This window comes from Lynx canadensis, chromosome B1, assembly GCF_007474595.2.
Source record: "Lynx canadensis isolate LIC74 chromosome B1, mLynCan4.pri.v2, whole genome shotgun sequence".
Classification (NCBI taxonomy): Eukaryota; Metazoa; Chordata; class Mammalia; order Carnivora; family Felidae; genus Lynx; species Lynx canadensis.
Window position 1 is genome coordinate 194,661,652 of NC_044306.2, and position 19,094 is coordinate 194,680,745.

General features: G+C 44.2%; 1 protein-coding gene across 1 annotated transcript in view; it reads right to left on the bottom strand.

Moving 5' to 3' along the window:
• CC2D2A (coiled-coil and C2 domain containing 2A) overlaps positions 1 to 19,094 on the bottom strand; it is a 139,214-nt gene that overhangs the window by 96,086 nt on the left and 24,034 nt on the right. The window contains exons 5-8 of the mRNA XM_032593081.1: positions 12,236 to 12,324; positions 11,817 to 11,918; positions 3,914 to 4,015; positions 2,709 to 2,882 (exon numbers count right to left, since the gene is read on the bottom strand). Of these exons, the coding sequence (XP_032448972.1) occupies positions 2,709 to 2,882; positions 3,914 to 4,015; positions 11,817 to 11,918; positions 12,236 to 12,324 (467 nt within the window). The remainder of the gene's footprint in view (positions 1 to 2,708; positions 2,883 to 3,913; positions 4,016 to 11,816; positions 11,919 to 12,235; positions 12,325 to 19,094) is intronic.

The following is a 19,094-nucleotide window of genomic DNA, read 5'->3' on the forward strand; positions in this document are numbered from 1 at the left end:
AATACAAATCAAAACCACAGTGAGCTATCACCTCCTGCCAGTCAGAGTGGCCAAAATGAACAAATCAGGAGACTATAGATGCTGGCGAGGATGTGGAGAAAAAATGGGAACCCTCTTGCACTGTTGGTGGGAATGAAAACTGGTGCAGCCACTCTGGAAAACAGTGTGGAGGTACCTTAAAAAATTAAAAATAGATCTACCCTATGACCCAGCAATAGCACTGCTAGGAATTTACCCAAGGGATACAGGAGTGCTGATGCATAGGGGCACTTATACCCCAATGTTTATAGCAGCACTTTCAACAATAGCCAAATTATGGAAAGAGCCTAAATGTCCATCAGCTGATGAATGGATAAAGAAATTGTGGTTTATATACACAATGGAATACTACGTGGCAATGAGAAAGAATGAAATATGGCCCTTTGTAGCAACGTGGATGGAACTGGAGAGTGCTATGCTAAGTGAAATAAGTCATACAGAGAAAGACAGATACGTTTTCTGTCTTATGTGGATCCTGAGAAACTTAACAGAAGACCATGAGGGAGGGGAAGGAAAAGAAAAAAAGAGGTTAGCGAGGGAGTGAGCCAAACAATAAGAGACTCTTAAAAACTGAGAACAAACTGAGGGTTGATGGGGGATGGGAGGGATGGGAGGGTGGGTGAGGGGTATTGAGGAGGGCACTTGTTGGGATTAGCACTGGGTGTTGTATGGAAACCAATTTAGCAATAAATTTCATATTAAAATTTTTTTTTTAGTATTATTGAGATATAATTGGCATATCCAAATCTTTTTGTTAAAAAACTAAATCTTTTTTTTGAATGTTTGTTTATTTATGAGAGGGGGCAGGGAGGAGCAGAAAGAGAGGGAGACAGAGGATCTGAAGCAGACTCTGCTTTGGGTAGCACAGAGCCCACGCGGGCTCGAATCCCTGAACTGGGAGATCAGGCCCTGGGGCTGAAGTCAAACACTTAAATCACTAAACAAATCAGGGGCGAAAAGAGCGGGAGGAAGGACGGAGAGCGACGGAGGAAGTGCGGGGAGAGAGAGCGGGGAGGAGGGAAGGAAGGAGGCGGGGAGAGGGAGGAGGGAGGGAGAGAGAGGGAGGGAGGGAAGGAAGGAAGGAAGGGGGAGGGAGGAGGGAGGGAGGGAGGGGGGGGGGAGGGAGGGAGGGAGGGAGGAGGAGGGAGGGAAGGAAGGAGGAAGGAAGGAAGGAAGGGAGGAAGGAAGAGAGGGGAGGGAGGGAGGAGGGAGGGAGGGAAGGAAGGAAAGACGGAAGGAAGGAAGGAAGGAAGGAGGAAGGGAGAGAAGGGGAGGGGGTAGGGGGGAGGGAGTGCGGGATGGAGGGAGGGAGGGAAGAAGGACGGAAGGAGCAGGAAGAAGGCAGAAGGAGGTAGGGAGGGAGGGAGTGTAATGGAGTGATCGAGGCTGGAAGCAAGAAGGAAGTATATGATCCTTACTGCTGCATTACGGTAGTTGTCGGGCGTAGGTCTTTATTTCTTTCTTTCTTTCCTTCCTTCCTTCCTTCCTTCCTTCCTTCCTTCCTTCCTTCTTCCCTCCCTCCCTTTTTTCTTTCTTTCTTTCTTTCTTTCTTTCTTTCTTTCTTTCTTTCTTTCTTTCTTTCATGTCCAACATGATGCTCAAACTCACGACTGTGAGATCAAGAGTCACACATTCTACTGACTAAGCCAACCAGGTACCCTGAATTTCTTTCCCTTTTAATGCTGAATACTTTTCCATCATATGTCTACACCACAGTTTGTTCATCCATTCATCTGTTGATGGACACTTGGGTTGCCTTCACCTTTTGGCTATTGTGAACAATGCTTCTATCAGCATAAGTGTCCAAGTATCTGTTTGAGTGCCTGCTTCCTATTCTTTTGGGTCTAAACCCAGAAGTGGAACTGTGGGACCATAATAATTCCATGTTTAAATTTTTGAGGAATAACCAGGCTGTTTTCACAGCAGCTGCTCCATTTCACGTCACCATCAGCAATGCACAAGGGTCTAGTTTCTTAACATCCTTGTCCACACTTGTTCTTTTCATTTTTTAAAAATAATAGCCATTCTAATTTGTGTAAAATGGTATCTCGTTGTGGTTTAGATTTGCAGTTCCCTAATGATTAGTGACGTTAAACATATTTTCATGTACTTATTGCCCATCTGTAGATCTTCTTTGGAGAGATGCCTATTCAAGTCCTTTGTTCATTTTTTTTTTTTTTTAATGGTGTGTTTTCTTTTGCCTCACATATACCTCCCACAATGATAGAATCTGAGTTGTAGCTCGGGTGTGGAACGGGGCATAAAAAACTGATCACCTGTAAGGTTGTGGGAAGAGAGAGCAGGCGTCATGTGCCTTGGAGAGGTGAACAATTTGCATATGAAATGAATACTAACACCGCGTGGATCTAGCAACAAGAACCTACAAGCCACATGGTTGGGCTTTTCTCTTTTTCCACCAGAGAGAAATGGACAGATTTAATCAAAGTCCTTATTACCCAAACCGTGGGGTAAAATCAGCGGCTACAGAAAGTAACGGCAATGTCGTATCCCCATTGCTTTCAATGAAGACATGGATGAGCTGCGTGGTGGTGACAAGTCTGTCCTCAGCCACTCCCTGGCGAAGATGTCGTCACCATCACCAGTGTCACCACTGTGGTCAGTAACATCATCATCATCTCTCTCCTTATAACCGTCATAATATTAAATACCGTTTTGTGGATTCCCTGCACAGGTGGCTCTTCTTCCTCTCCTTCCTCCTCCTCTTGGGTAGTTCCATCTCTATTTTTTGCTTTTGGTTTTTCCTCTGATTCCTCCGGTTCAGGATCAAAGTTGAAAGTGAAGAAGTTATAGGCTTCTTCGGCAGAAGGGAAGCCAGGTGGGACCTACGGAGAAACAGCGAGTAATAGAACTTCAGATTGCGTAAGCCGAGGTGAGTGCCGGACGGTTCACCGCGGCTTGATGCTAATGGTACCGGGCACATTGGAGGCATCCCAAACGTGTTACCTTTGTCGAAGGTCCGAGATGACCCATCACAAACTTTAACAAGTGCAGCAGGCAGTTGGTGGCTTCCTCTAATACTTTCACGAGTTACTTTTCTTTAATAAACTAGCGAACATTCTAATAAGCATATCAATATCTTATTTACAGCAGTAAAAGCTTTTGAAAAGATGATTAAGATGCCAAAAAAAAAAAAAAAAAAGAAAAAAGTAGATTCATTATTTTATAGGCCACTGCTGAGATAGTTTTGTTTAATTAGGAGCAATTCAGGGGTTTGTTAACTTTTTTTTTTTTAATGTGCTTTTTCGGTTTTGATTCCTCCTGAGTTCCTACCCCCTTTTTTCCCCATAATGAAAGCTGGTACAACTGCAGAGCTGAACAAATAATCTTCCTGCTAACATTTCCTGCCCTGCCCTGTACTCCTCTTCATCCAGTCAGGCAGTATTCTAATCTCTTCTGCTAGATTCAAGCATTTATTTATTTTTTTATTTATTTACTTACTTACTTATTTATTATTTTTTACAGTTTATTTGTTTTTGAGAGAGAGAGAGGGAGAATGCATGTGAGCAGGGGAGGGGCAGAGAGAGGGGGAGAGAGAGAGAGAGAAATCCCAAGCCGGCTCTGCGGTGTCAGCACAGAGCCCGATTTGGGGCTTGAACTCACGAACTGTGAGATCATGGCCTGAGCCAAGATCAGGAGTCAGATGCTTCACCGACTGAGCCCCCCAAGCGCCCCTAGATTTAAGCATTTTAAAAGTAAGAATCAGTTCTCATGCTTTTCTCTTGCATACTCCACGGCAATAAGAGTCGGGCTATATATATGGGCATCTCTCATTGGATATATTTGAAAAATACAAACAGACCAACAAAACACATGATTTAAGGCATGCATGATTTAAAAAGACAGGCTTTCTCACCGGGGGTTTAGTCTTGATTTTTCGTACAGAATCACGGAACTTTACTCTCGAGCGACTTTGGGAATCATCTTCTTGTTGAGTCTTTTGTGCCTCCTCCCCTGGCTATAGGAGTGGAAAATAGGATTGACAGAACACTTAAATCAAGAAACTAAACATGTTCTAAAATAAACATGAACTCTCAAAGGGGAAACCTCAGACCATTGGTGTAGACCACCATTCCCAAGGTATGAAATGCTTACAAATGTCAAATATATTTGAAGGTTAAGGTTGCTGAATATTTTCTTACTTCTGTCTCTCTCAAGACTCAACAAAGATAGAGTTTTATACTCACTAGGCGCTAACATGATAAATGCTATTTCTTCTGCAGATCAATAGATAACGTAGTTCATAGAGGACCATTTCCAAACAGTCTATGAAGGAAAGCATCAATAATGTCTGAAAGTGACTGTATCTGACCAACAGCCTCCAGGACACGAGGCCTGTCCTTGCGAGCCCCTGGAGGGACCCTTCCCACAGGAAACGAGTTCTGTCTCTGATAGCTCAATGTGCTACTTCTCATTATGGGGGCTCCCTTTGTCCTCTGATCAGGCCAATCCACCAGGGGCTGTCCTCACTTTGTCCTCATTTCTGCTTCTAATCCACTCCTCCTAGAACCTGAGGATTCCTTCTTTCCCACCCAGCACAATCCAAATGCCAACCCTTCCTTTGGAGCGACTCTAAGCCATTCTAGTAGCATATCTAGATATTCATAGTAAGAAGGGACACACTTGTTCTACCTGCAGATTATTATCTGTGCTGAGACTTGTGTCACAGCATGGAATGACTTTAGTTAGGGCGAGTGGAATATAGTACACCCATACTGGGGCCCCTCCACCTATGCTTCTCAAGTCCTGCCTGTTTTTCCAGACCATGCAAAGCTACTTCCTTTCTCAGACTACTCTTTTCTAGAATCTTATTGTCTGAGGCACATCAGGTGCTGCTTTGTATAGCTTAGTAATCAAACCATGGACTCTGGAGTCTGACTGCCTAGCCCTGAATCCCAACTCCATCACTTAACAGCTTAGGCCACCTGCTTTGAGCATCAAATAAGGCCATGCACCTAAAATATATCCCTAGTTACGGCTCGATAACGGTGGGTCTTAGTGTCACATTCTTAATTTTCTTCTTACGTGTCTTTTATCTTCCTAGCTTGTATGTACATCGTGTGGCTATAAAAGTTTTATTTTAGTCTGCCAGAAATTAGAGCCTGATGCAAGGGTCTTTTGTGCCTGATTTTTGTGGCTTATTTTGAAAAGTGGTACCAAAGAACAGGAGTTGGGAACTGGGGAGAATGAAACAGGAGGAAAAGCCAATTCTGGTGAATGTTACTGAGCTGGCTAATGCGGTGGTGACCAGGGCTCTATCCCACTGGAGCCCCGCTGAGGACAGTGCTTCTCAGAATTGCCTGCCTAGGACATGGAAGAGTGGATCCTTGTCTCATGGTTTCTGTTCCCAGTGTGCAAGAGTTGCCCCAGGCTCCTGGCCCTTCCAGTTTTGTGAAAGTCTCAGAATGGCTGGGCGGGTCTCCACAGGCCGGTGACGAGAGCTTCAGATCCTTGAGTGCAATAAAACAGGGTGCTATGAAATTTCACCCAGGTACAGCTAGATGTCCAGCATGACCAGAATAAAAACGAGGTGTCGGTCGGGGCACCTGGGTGGCTCAGTTGGTTGAGTGTCTGGCTTTGGCTCAGGCCATGATCTCGCTGTTTGTGGGTTCGAGCCCCGTGTTGGCCTCTGTGCTGACAGCGCAGAGCCTGGAGCCTGCTTGCGATTCTGTGTCTCCTTCTGTCTCTGCCTCTCCCCAAAATAAACATTAAAAAAATAATTAAAGGGGCGCCTGGGTGGCGCAGTCGGTTAAGCGTCCGACTTCAGCAGGTCACGATCTCGCGGTCCGTGAGTTCGAGCCCCGCGTCGGGCTCTGGGCTGATGGCTCAGAGCCTGGAGCCTGTTTCCGATTCTGTGTCTCCCTCTCTCTCTGCCCCTCCCCTGTTCATGCTCTGTCTCTCTCTGTCTCAAAAATAAATAAACGTTAAAAAAAATTAAAAAAAATAATAATAATTAAAAAAATAAAAAGCTTTAAAAAAACAACGAGATATCAGTTGGGTATAATTTACCATAGTATCAAGAGAATATATGCCATTCCCATTTGTGTAAAATTCTACGTTTTTCCTTTGTTTTCTCATTTCGCAGTATTAAGTTAGATTGAATAGTTATGTACCAACTCAACCATGTAAAAGTTGAAGCTACACTGGAGAGTAAATCCCACGGTGCAATGCAAAGTATGGAGTTGTTGGTCTTGGTAAATTCCAGAATTTGAAATGTTGTTTTGATGAGGAAAGAAGCAGATGAATGTTATTCAGTGTAAGGACAAATGATTTTAAATTATTAGGGTAGAATAAAGAGCCAATTCCAGGGCTTCGTCAGGGGGGATTTCCAAAGCTCTGTCAAGTCTGATCCTCTCCCGAAATGGGGCTAAGCCTTTCTCATGTGCTGTTGAAGATGACTTTCTGTCCCTGTCTGCCTCAGAATCTGCCACCTTCTACAGCTCATGGGACAGACTGCTGGGTTTGAAAACATGGAAAATAAGCCAAGAGGTCAACCGCTGGGAGAGGGGGCAGATTGGTTCCGAACAGGCAAGACTTAGCTTTCAGAGATCTGTGAGAAATGGTGTGAATAAAACATGAGACCCGACAGAAAGTCTAACACTGGTAGTTTAGAAAATAAAATCAGTAGGTTAAATTCCAGGTAGCCCAATATGTGCATACCGACAGTTTAGTGTTTTATGCGTTTTGTTCCTTCCCATCTCTTCCTGTACTTTCCTGGCTCAGAGCATATCACATTCACACAATATAATTTCATTGGCGTGCTTCATTTGCCAGAGTGGTGGTTTTATCACAGTGTATATACACTTGATATAAAAGTCTGTTATGTAACTTTTATCAGATCTAAAATGATATTTATATTGGTACGGTAAAAAAATAAAAAATTGTATTAGTACATTTAAGGTCATTAAATGCACTTAAAATGACTGAGTGGGTGGAATTAAATTTTAAAGAACTGTTACCTATAACACATTTGTATAATCTTAAAGTAATAAAGTACATTCAACTTCAAGGCAGCAAATACCGAGTGCCGATCACCACATAGTCCATGCATCCAGCTGGCATTTTTTGTCACCTTTGGATTTATTGTGTCCTCCACGAAGGCTCTATAGGCCTCTTGTAATTTGAACAAGACAATCTTAAGTCCCATTACTTTTACCATAGCACAAATACAAAATATAGTAGTTCAAGCCCTAATCTTCTCTTCTAAACTACCATTCAACATTTTTGATTCCCTAAAAGACATCCTAATCTGGATTGTCTTGTAGACACCTGAAATTTTTATATATGCTTCATACTAGTCAAGATACTAAACGCGATACCTGATTTGCAAATAATTTCTCCCACTCTGTGTTGTCTTTTCTCTTTCTTGATGATGCCCTTTGAAGCACAAACGTTTTTAATTTTGGTGAAGCCCAGTGTGTCTATTTATTCTTTTGCTGCAGGCGCTTTTGGAGTCATGGGTAAGAAACCACTGCTTAAATTGAGATACCTCAAATTTTATATAACCTAACCTCATGGCTGGAGTTAAGTGCCCTTTCTGTGGGCTCCAAATGTTTTCCAGCACGGAATTTAACTGCCTTGTCTCCACATTGTCCGTTAATGTCTGTGATCCCCATTGGGCTCTTCTAGGTTGGGCTATTGCCATCCATGGTAACGTTGTGTCGTCAGGGCCAATTGGACACTGGCCAGGAAGGCGTCTGTTGTAGATGCTGGCTGGGCAACACATAGACTACATCAAAGAATCAGGTCTTGGGACAGTGAACCAGGCCCACAAATGAAGGAATAATTCTGGTCATCTCTAGCGGAGGCCAAATATTCAAATGTTCTGCTATTTTCACTTTAGTATTCACGTGTTTTTAGACATTTGTGTTTTGCTTTGTTCTCATACAAAATAAAAAGAAACGCTAAAGAGAATAAACAGAGGTTGGTGTTGGTGAATTCGGATTACCGACCAAAGTATTCCCAACCGTTTTCTCCTTTTCCCTCTTACTCTACAGTCTCTAACGATAGCCAACACTTACATAGAAAGGGCTCCCCATGTGCCAGACAGTGCTGAAAACAGCGTTAACATGTCTGAGTCCATTGAATCCTCAAAACAATACCAAGAATTAGGTTCTAGTAGTATCACCTTTTACAGAGGTGGGAAGTGGGGTCCAGAGGGTAGGTAAATTGCATGTCCAAGGTCACACAGCTTGTGAGTGAGGTTGCCAACATTTTAACGCTGGGCAGCTAAGGTCCAGCATCTGGGCTCTCTCCTTTGCTCAATAGGATATAAATGGACCACTTTTGGATATTCCTTCTGGGTTGAGGTACATACACATCAAGAAATATACCTGAGAGATGTTCTGTTAAAAACCTGAGATCAGGTCTGAAAAAAAGGCCGCTGAATCAACTGTTAATGTAACTTGGCTGTTTTGAACCCTCATCCATGGTATTGAAACCCAACATTGGAAGAGTCAGAAACAAACAAAACAAAACAAAAAACTGTGGAGTCCGGCCTGTGTGTCGCAATTTCACAGGAAAAGGAGTTACTCATTCCTGCCAGGTCAGCCGGTCCTGTCAGGGACAGCTGCCATGAGTGGAGGACTCTGAGCCATGAGCTGAACTCTGTACCCCCCCCAGTTACTGCCCACCTAGGCTTACTCTTCTCTTTGGAAAGTTATACAGTCTCTGCTGGCCGAATCAGACTTTCAAAAGGCACCATCGTGAGTAACCTGAATCTAAAGAAATGTAAAAATGAAACTGAATATTGAAGCGATTTCATTTTCTAGGCCAAAATTTACAAGCCTGATGCCTTTCCTTCTTCTTTGTAACTGGCTAAGGTAAACATGCGTGTTTATCACATTCAGTGTGTCTGAGAACTGATTTTTCTTTACCAAGACTTTTTTTTTTTTTTTTTTTTGTGGAGCGCTAAAACCATCCAGTATTGTTATGGTTCCAGGGCTGTGCTAAAAGCAATTTTACATGCCATTTCCACCTCATTCACCCAAATTCACTTTGACAACTCGGGATCATCAAGGAGGAAAAAACAAAGGGAGGTTTTTTTTTTTTTTTTTTTTTAAAGCTAATGGACTGGAAGATGAGTTACAGCCAAGATCTGGGAGCCCCTGGATCAGCTAAGTGAAGACTAAGAGGGTTAACCCTGTCCCGCTCTTGGAAGTGACCTCTAGGCCCTCAAGGCCACGTTGTGTCAGAAGTTACAACATCTTTTTTTTTTTTATGTTTATTTATTTTTGAGAGAGACAGAGACAGAGCGTGAGCGGGGGAGGGGCAGAGAGAGAGGGAGACACAGAATCCGAAGCAGGCTCCAGGCTCTGAGCTGTCAGCACAGACCCCGACATGGGGCTTGAACCCATGGACCATGAGATCATGACCTGAGCCGAAGTCGGATGCCCAACCGACTGAGCCTTCCAGGCGCCCCTGAAGTTACAACATCTTATCTCTTCTCTTTCCTGCTCAATTTCTCCTTTCCTTTCCTATCATTTCCACTTCAGAAATATTTATTTCTTAAAATGTTTTAAAAAGATGACTTTTCTGAAAAAAAAATTAAAAGAGAAGGCAGTTGATGTTTGCCTTGTATGTTGCTTTGCAAATCGGCCATGTGGGCAGAGGGAGAGACTAAAGACAGAAGCAAACCATTCTAGATTGGTAGGTGGCAGTTTTAATCAGCAAGGGAAATTATGAGGCATGCCTGCAAGAGAAGGAGACCCCCACGCCTGCCTGCCAAATCTTAGAAGTCTGTACAGAGGTCCTAACTGGATTCAGTCAAGTATACCAGACAGATGGCCAACACCACATTTCTGTCTCAAGGCTGTACCCCAGGGACAGCTTCTGGGAGTGGGGAAGGCAGGTGGAACACAGATTTCCATGACTGGGGAGGGAGCGAGAAGCCTCCAATTGCCTGGGTCCAGCTTGTGGGTCAACCAGCGGTCACGTCTTTTTGATGACCTCTTCCGACACCTCAAATCCATACAGTGGCTCTTAGGGGATATAGAATATAATGGATATAAGTCAAGGTCCTGCTCACAAAAAGCAATAAATACTCTATAAGCCAAGGGAGTATATTTTTACTTCTACAACTTGAAGCTTTATTTGGGATATCATATTCATGGCCCACGCACAAGTGAGAACTGCCATGATTTTGTGAAATGACTATCAATCAGGAAGTGTAGGTAAGCTCAGATGTAAGAGACCAGACCCTGCTATCATTTAGCCCATCTGACCAGACGCTGGGATTCACACACCTACCCACATAACTAAAGTGCTTGTGTCAAGCTGATGGGATTTTAGGTAGTTTTTCTTTATTTTCCAATATTTCAGAATTATGGCTCTTACAATGAAGAAAATAATTGGAATCAAAGAAAAATAAATGCCTTCTCAGCAGAGTGGAGTAATAAACTATCATAAAGCCATTTCATCGGACCCATGGAGTATTCCCACTGAGGAACCATGGGCCACGTCACATGTGCACAGCTGTAACTTTCCTTGTAGTCATGCGATCTTTGGCTTGTTTGGGATGAATGTGACAAAATTTTATTACATCTCATTACAGAAAAAGAGAAGCCATCCTCTAAGCAATCAGTGATCTTTCCACAGAAATTCCTTCATGCCTGTGCTGTCTCAATAGTGAAAAACAACCCAAATCGTCATCATCAACAACAAACAGTTGGACTAGATCTGCAAACACTTCACTGAGCCATTGGCTCTGCTCTTTCCTTCCTTCCACCCTCTTACAGGCTTGTCTTTCATCTACTTCTTTTATTTTTTTATGTTTATTTATTTTTGAGAGAGAGAGAGACAGACAGAATGCAAGCAGGGGAGGGGCAGAGACAAAAGAAGACTCCGAAGCAGGCTCCAGGCTCTGAGCTGTCAGCACAGAGCCCGACACGAGGCTCGAACCCACGAACTACAAGATCATGGCCTGAGCTGAAGTCAGAGGCCCAACCGACTGAGCCACCCAGGCGCCCCAATCCTTTATCTCCTTCTGACAAGACTTTCTATCTTGTACTGCTTTCTGTCCTCCTCATGGGCCGAAGGTCAAAACCCTCCTCATTCAGTCTTCTGTCAGGAAACAAGGGCCTCTCCAAACTTCAAAACTCACTGCAGTAGAAATGTGTCCTAAACCTGTTTCTCCAGGCACAGTCCTTTCCTCTGTATGTATCTCTAGACAGAGGAGCACACATGGAGATGCCCCTCAGCCCCTCAGATTCAAACAAAAATCACTCCTGTGCATTCAAACCACCTCCCCATCCTATGGCCGACTGCTTACCATGGCTTGTAGAAAACGATCGAAGCTCTTCAGTGTGGCATTCAAGGCCGCCACCGATCCACCCTACTTTCCTCCTGCACACCTATCTCTCTCTGCTTCCCAGAAAATCCCCGGATCCAGCAATGCTGACCCACGAGGCAGCCTGGGAATGAGAAAGAACCGGAATCCGATCCCGACTCCTCCACACGTCTGCCCTGTTACCTGGGGATGGCAGGTGCTTCGAACCTCAGTGTGCTCATCGGTCACATGTGAATGAAGAGAACAGAACCCATCCTCCTAGGGGAGCTGGGATCATGACGTGGTAACATGAGAAAAAGACCTGGCGAAACACTTGGCATTGAGTAGGACTCTACAAACAGTAGCTACGATGACTACTAATCAGCACCGAATGCCTCCTCTGTGCATAGCTCTGTTCTAGAAACTTTTGCTGGCAATGTCATCCTCCGCCTCACTGTCTTTGATCACAAAGTAGAGAAGTCCCGTTTCTCACCTCCGTGCCAAATTCGGTCTCCAGTTCTTTCTCACCGGGACTCTGTAAGCGCCTGGGCCGAGGGGTGGGGATTTCCTGCAGCAGCGTGCTTTCTGCTTTGGACTAAAAAGGCAGACAGAAAATTACTGCTGCGTAGTGTCACCGACGCCATCTCGATGGCAGACAGTCACTAAAAACTACACGCTGCGCTTCTTTAAGAGATAAGAGCGAATGAAATGGTTAAGAAAAAGGACATTAAATTCTTCTTAAGCATAATTTTCCACCTGTGCCAGTGTTAAATACTACATTAATATTTAAAACATGAAAAACAAATTTAACGGCATTCAAACGCATGCAGTTTTGAGCAAACGCAGCATTCTAGACAAGACCTGGAGAACTGCAATCAGCACGGAACAAAATATTCATGTGGTTTTTCTCACCCTGGCAGCCTGCAATTTCTCCCTCATGCGTTCCCTCATGGAAAATTCTGCAAAGCCCGTTCTGGAAGCTGAAGGAATTGGAGGTAAGCCTAAAAAAATACAGAAAAATTACTTTAAACAACATTTTTTTTCCTTTTTTTTCCAACGGGAAGATTAGATTAAAAAAATAACAGGAGAATGTAATTTTATTTTGCAAATTTAGAACTTCACATAAGCAAAGATGAGATAATGCTGACAGCCGTCCATTTGACGTAATAAGTACATGTCTTGGCTTCTTTGCGACTGAGACGGAAAACCTCGGTCCTGCCAGCAATGCCACATCGACTTAACTAAGAATAAAAGGAATGACACTCAACTATTCCAGGCACAGGCACACCAATTCAGTTACCATTGGGAAGGGCCTTTCCAATCTGTTGAATGAGAAACAGGCTCGTAGGTGAATGGATGGCCAACGAGTTCGGGGTTCAGCTTTCCAACAGCGCTGATAACTTCAATCGGAGAAACCCTTCTAGAGACCCAAGCCATGGCCCTAGGCTAAATCATAGACACAGCATGTATTTCAAACATATTATTAGATATATGTAGGGGCACCTGGGTGATTCAGTCAGTTAAGTGTCTGACTTTGGCTCAGGTCGTGGTCTCGCGGTTCCTGGGTTCAAGCCCCGCGTCGGACTCTGTGCTGACAGACAGCTCAGAGCCTGGGGCCTGCTTCAGAGTCTGTGTCTCCCTCTCTCTCTGCTCCTCCCCACCTCTCACTCTGTCTCTCTGTCTCTCAAAAATAAATAAAAATTTAAAAATAATAATAATAAAAAAAAATGCCCTTGACGTTCTTTTTTCACTCGCTTAAAAGATCATCAAGCCACTATTTTCCATTTTGAAGATCATGTAAACGTGGCAGATCACATGCACTGTTACATGTACTGAGGGTCCCGAGACTTCCTGTATGGCATTGGACACACTGTGAACTCACACATTTGTGTGATTATTTGGTTAATACCCGTTTCCTCCTCAGGTTCCGTGGTCCCCAGCCACGCAGGGCAGGCACATGGCAAGTGTCACAGAGTGTGTGTGGTTCCCTGATGGGACAAAGGCGGGCTTCCTGCCTGGGTCTTGCCAGTCCTGTTGTCTGCCTGGCCACCCACCTTGCTTCTGCTCCAGAGAGAAGTCCTTTAATAGTCAATAATAAGTGTTTTTAAACATGAAAATGGGGGCGCCTGGGTGGCGCAGTCGGTTGAGCGTCTGACTTCGGCTCAGGTCATGATCTCGCAGTCCGTGAGTTCGAGCCCCACGTCGGGCTCTGTGCTGACGGCTCAGAGCCTGGAGCCTGCTTCGGATTCTGTGTCTCCCTCTCTCTCTCTGCCTCTCCCCCACTCATGCTCTCTCTCTCTCTCTCTCTCTCTCTGTCAAAAATAAACGTTAAAAAAATTTAAAGAAAAACATGAAAACGCACCTTATTCATTTACTTCCCCTCCTTAAAAAAAAAAAATCCAGTTTTTCAAGTTTACTTAAAATAGCTACCACCTAATTCACGAGAATAATTTTATGAATTAGTGTTTAAAAGAGAGACAATATATTTTATTAAACATTATCTCATCTGAATAAAAAAAATGAAATGGCTTCTCTAGGATTACCTTTTTTAAATATTTTTTTAAGTTTATTTCTTTATTTTGAGAGAGAGAGAGAGAGAATCCCAAGCAGATTCCACCCATTGTCAGCGTGGAGCCTGATGTGCGGCTCGAACTCACAAACCTCTAGATCATGACCTGAGCCAAAAATCAAGAGCCAGAGGCTTAACTGACTGAGCCACTCGGGCACCCCTCTAGGATTACTTTTAAAAACTGAAAGATTTTAAAATGGTAAAAAGCAGTTCTTGCTGGATATTTTAGAGTTCGCGATAGTGAAAGACATTTCAAGGGTATAGAGATTCTCGAGTCTGATCTGCACAACTAGCTGGGGAGGTGTCTTTTTCCCAGCTAGAATGTGCCCCACTTGAGGGCAAGGATGGAGTTGAGGACCTTTGTACCCGCATCGTGCAGCACTAAATCAGTGAGGAAAAACATATAAAGGAAGCACGGGGGCATGAGGGAGATTATACAAACAAAATGAACGTAATCCTCATTTGGATGAAACCTGATGTGATAACCGTTTTCTCCAGATAACACGAAGGATGTGATATTCATGGAAAACCATGTGGACTCATCCACCCCTTTGACTTAAGAACTGGTAGAGATTTGGTGCTTTCATTTTTATCGTGGTAGAATGAAGCAGTGTTTCTTTAAGCAGCTAGAACTGCAATAACCCTCATAAGACATTTTTTCCCCCTAATTTATTGTCAGTTATTCCACTACATTACTGATCTGCTACGTAGTCCCAAGTGTCTATTTTTCCTGCCCGGGGGAGAAGAACAGACTTGCCAAGGCCGAGGAAGGGTGTGATCTCACACGTACGTACAGAGGCTCTTTGACACAGCCGAGCAAACCTGGCGTAAGTAAAGTCTCCATGGCATGGAATAAGAAGAGGATGATGAAAATAAGTTTTAAAAAATCATTAAAGACTTGATTTGGAGGCAAGAGCTCACGAATAATGAGAATAAGCATCCTGTTAAACTTCTATACATAATGTCAATGAGTATGAAATACAGATTTCCTCTATAAGGTGCTATTTCTTTTTTTTTTTTTAATGTTTATTTTTGAGAGAGAGAGAGAGAGCACAAATGGGGAGGGCAGAGAGGGAGGGATACAGAGAATCCAAAGCAGGCTCTAGGCTCTGAGCTGTCAGCACACAGCCCAACGCGGGGCTTGAACTCATGAACTGTGAGATCATGACCTGAGCCGAAGTCGGACTCTTAACCAACTGAGCCAACAAGGTGTTATTTATCGCAGAAGCAACAGGATGATGTCCTCACAAGGCTGCTCTAGCTTCCCAGGACACCTGTTCATCTGGAGGCTTCATCAGCTTCCCAGCTGCAAATGTTTCCAGATCTTCTCTGCTCCGTCTCCTTTGTCCTGTCACCCATACTCACTCTACCCATTTCTCTCTCTGGATAGGCTTTGCGAAATGGTGGCCACTTTCCACTTTTCTCTTAACCACTTCTATAAACCTGACCCCTCGGGAAACAACTACTTTGTAAGAAGATAAGCACTTCATTTTGAAGTAGTGTTCTAGTCTTGTCATCTTCTGTCCCAGGTTGATGTGATCTTGTCTTTACAGAGAAGTTTCTATAGCTCCTTCTCCACCACCTGAAGTCTTCTCCATTTCCCCCTACTTGTGCTGAGAGAGTCCCATACTTCTTGCAAAACATTGCTCTGTGAATCTCACTGCTGAGAGCTGAACTCTCTGTCTACCATGGGGTACCCCAGGACTTTCTGAGGACATAAAATCAGAAATGGGGTGTTTTTGGTTTGGATTTGAATTGGTATTATCTGGACTCACATGGATTATGTAGAATATGTGAGCATGGTGATGATGCCTGTTTCGTGACCTCCCTCTTCCAACTTCCCTCGCTAGTTGAAGAATATGTTTTCTAAAGGTTTTTATGGATTTGTTTCACTTGTTATGATTAATAAAGATTTACCAAATCCTATAGTATTTTTATGTTTTCGTCAGTTGTGTACCATTGATAATTGTAATATTAGCACAATAAAAAATTCAGTTTGTTAGGGGGCACCTGGGTGGCTCAGTTGGTTGAGTGTCCGACTTAGGCTCAGGTGATCTCACAGCTTGTGGGTTCGAGCCCCGCATCAGGCTCTGTGCTGACAGCTCAGGGCCTGGAGCCTGCTTCAGATTCTGTGTCTCCCTCTCTCTCTGCTCCTCTCCCATTTGTGCTCTGTCTCTGTCTCTCTCAAAAATAAATAAGCATTAAAAAATTAAAAAAAAAATTCAGTATAGAAATAGGTTACTTAAAATTCTTGGGGGGGAGGGTTGGAATGAAGGAGCTTAAGAAGAAAGGGGAATGGTGTCAGATTTCCAACTGTTCAGGGCTTGTTTTTGGTTTTTGAAGGAGATTACAGTGGTCATCAAATCACTGTGCCATATAGATTCTTTAACAGTGATATAACATTTTTATTTTAAGACATTAATATTTATATTATTATATTTATATTTTATTACTATTTATCTATCTGTGTCATCAATAAAGTATTTAAAATATGACAGAATTCTTTTTAATGGCAACTTACATATAGCATAATTTTTATTGGGACAGTGGACAAAAGGGTTGGGAAAACATGGCCTGCCCTGCTCTTTTTTTTTTTTTTTTTCAACGTTTATTTATTTTTGGGACAGAGAGAGACAGAGCATGAACGGGGGAGGGGCAGAGAGAGAGGGAGACACAGAATCGGAAACAGGCTCCAGGCTCCGAGCCATCAGCCCAGAGCCTGACGCGGGGCTCGAACTCACGGACCGCGAGATCGTGACCTGGCTGAAGTCGGACGCTTAACCGACTGCGCCACCCAGGCGCCCTCTTTTTTTTTTTTTAATGTTCATTTATTTTTGAGAGGGAGAGAAAGAGAGAGCGAGTGGGGGAGGGTCAGAGAGAGGCGAAGACACAGAATCTGAATCAGGGTCCAGGCTCTGAGCTGTCAGCACAGAGCCTGAACCGGGGCTAGAACTCATGAACCCCAAGATCATGACCTGAGCTGAGATCAGACGCTTAACCAACTGAGCCACCCACGTGCCACTGGCCTGCCTTAACTCTCCCCCAAATAATCTCCCCCCACTGTTATAATATTCCTGGATAGAATGTAAATATGGAGCTGGGGGGTTGGGAGAGCATCGGCACGGAAGCCAGCTGACCTCGGCAGGAAAAATTGGAGGGGAGCAGAGGTAATATCCCCAAGGCTTGACAGGAAAAAACGTGATGAGTTGGACAATCATTTGGACTGTCATCGACTCTAACCACCTTCATATGGATGTAGGAAAATGGAGGGTCTTTCCAGCCACTGTCAGCCCTCTGTGAACATAGTGTGTCTTCAGCTGTCACACAGAAGAAACCCGGCGCAAAGAAAGGGCCTCAGGTTAATGGTGGTTGTCACTAGGGTGAAAGAATGTGGGTGATTATTTTCTTCTATTTCCTTCTCCTGATTTTCTAATTTTTATCAAACAAAGGAGTACCGGTTGTGAAAATTTAACTACATAAAATGAAAGTCCAAACAGGCTGAGAACAGCGGGCTGTGCCCTGTGTTTTGAGCCTCAGCGCTGCTGATAGTTCACATTTGCTGAGGGGTCTGGAGGGATTTCTGCAGTCACTTTCTTCTTTTCTGCTTCTTTATTTCACAGCCTCCTTAACATTTCCGTTTCATGTTAACTGAAAACCTGGGGCCTTTATCCTGGTGTATGTTTCCTTCTGACTCCTCGGTGCTGGGACCCCAGGACTGAGGCTCTGCCCCTTGCCCCCTCCCACATCTCTGTGTGTCAGCACACTTCCCAGGCTTGGGGATTGTTTTGAACTGAATGCTTTTGTCTCCCCAGAATTCATATGTTGAAGCCCTCACCCCCATGTGATGGTATCTGGAGGGGTGAAGCCTGTGGGAGGTAATTAAGATTAGGTGAGGTCATGAGGGTAGGTCTCCCAAGATGGGATTAGTGTCCTTCTAAGAAAAGAAAGCCCAGAACTATGGCTCTCTATGTCTCCACCATGTGAGGACACAGTGAGAAGACGGCCATCTGCTAGCCAGGAAGGGAGCTCTTACCAGGAACTGAATGATCCTGAGCTTTGATCTTGGGCTTCCCAGCCTCCAGAACTGTGAGAAATAAATGTCTGTTGGTTGAGTCACCAGTCTGTGCTATTTCATTAGAGCAGCTGGAGCTGACTGAGACGGGGATCATCAGCGTGGGCAGGACTGAGCCCTGCCTCCTGTCCCTGTGCTCCAACATCATCATGGTGGTGGGATAAGGCAAGGGGGCTTCAGACAGGGCTGAGATTCTGAAACGTGGCTTCATAGATATGGTTTACCATGAAAATTCTGCCTACGGATGAGACTTCCACATTGCCTTGGGCAGAGCAGAAAAAATGTGAACCTCATTCAGGGGGGTCAGGGACTGTGTGAGAGGTGCCAGGGCAACTGAGTGGCCTCAGAACAAGCTTTGTGAACTTCCAAGAGGGAAAATAACATGTAAATCTTCTGAACTTGGCGTATTTTTGCAGGCATTAATCTCTGTCAGGATACTAGTATTCCACAAACCGAATTTGGACAGGCTAGACTAGAGACTCTCCTCCAGTTTTCAAGCATTCAGCTGACAAATATGCATTGGGCACCTATTATGTGTATGGGACATGGGGACATGAAGGATAGAATGGTGAAGAGAACAAACAAATCCTCATCTTCATGGAGTGAATTTTCTGGCAGGGAAGGGAGACCACAAACAGGCCGTATATCTAGTACGTCTGATGGTAATAGGTGGTATGAAAACAAGTAAAACTGATCAGAGCAAAAGAGGGCTAGAAGGGAGGGGTGTAGTGCAGTTTTAAGTGGAGTGGCCGAGCAAGGGCTTCTTAACTGACCGAGCCACCCAGGTGCCCCTAACGGGCTTCACGGTGACATTGGAGCAGGTAAAGGAAATGAGGGATCAAGTCACGTGGATGACTGGGGGGATGGGCATTTTAGTTATAAGTCATATCTGGTACAAACACTCTGAGACAGGGCCACGCCTGATGTAGGACCAGAGCCGAAAGGGGAAATGTAAGGGTGGGAGATGGAATCCCAGGGTATCAGGTCGTAGAGATAAGGTGGAAACAAACTCTGTAGGTCATCCTACAAACTCTGGCTTAAACTCTGAGTCAGGTAAGAACCACTGGGGGGCTGGAGCAGAGGAGTGGGATGACCTTATTTTCCCAAGACCATTCTGGCTGCTGGGGTGA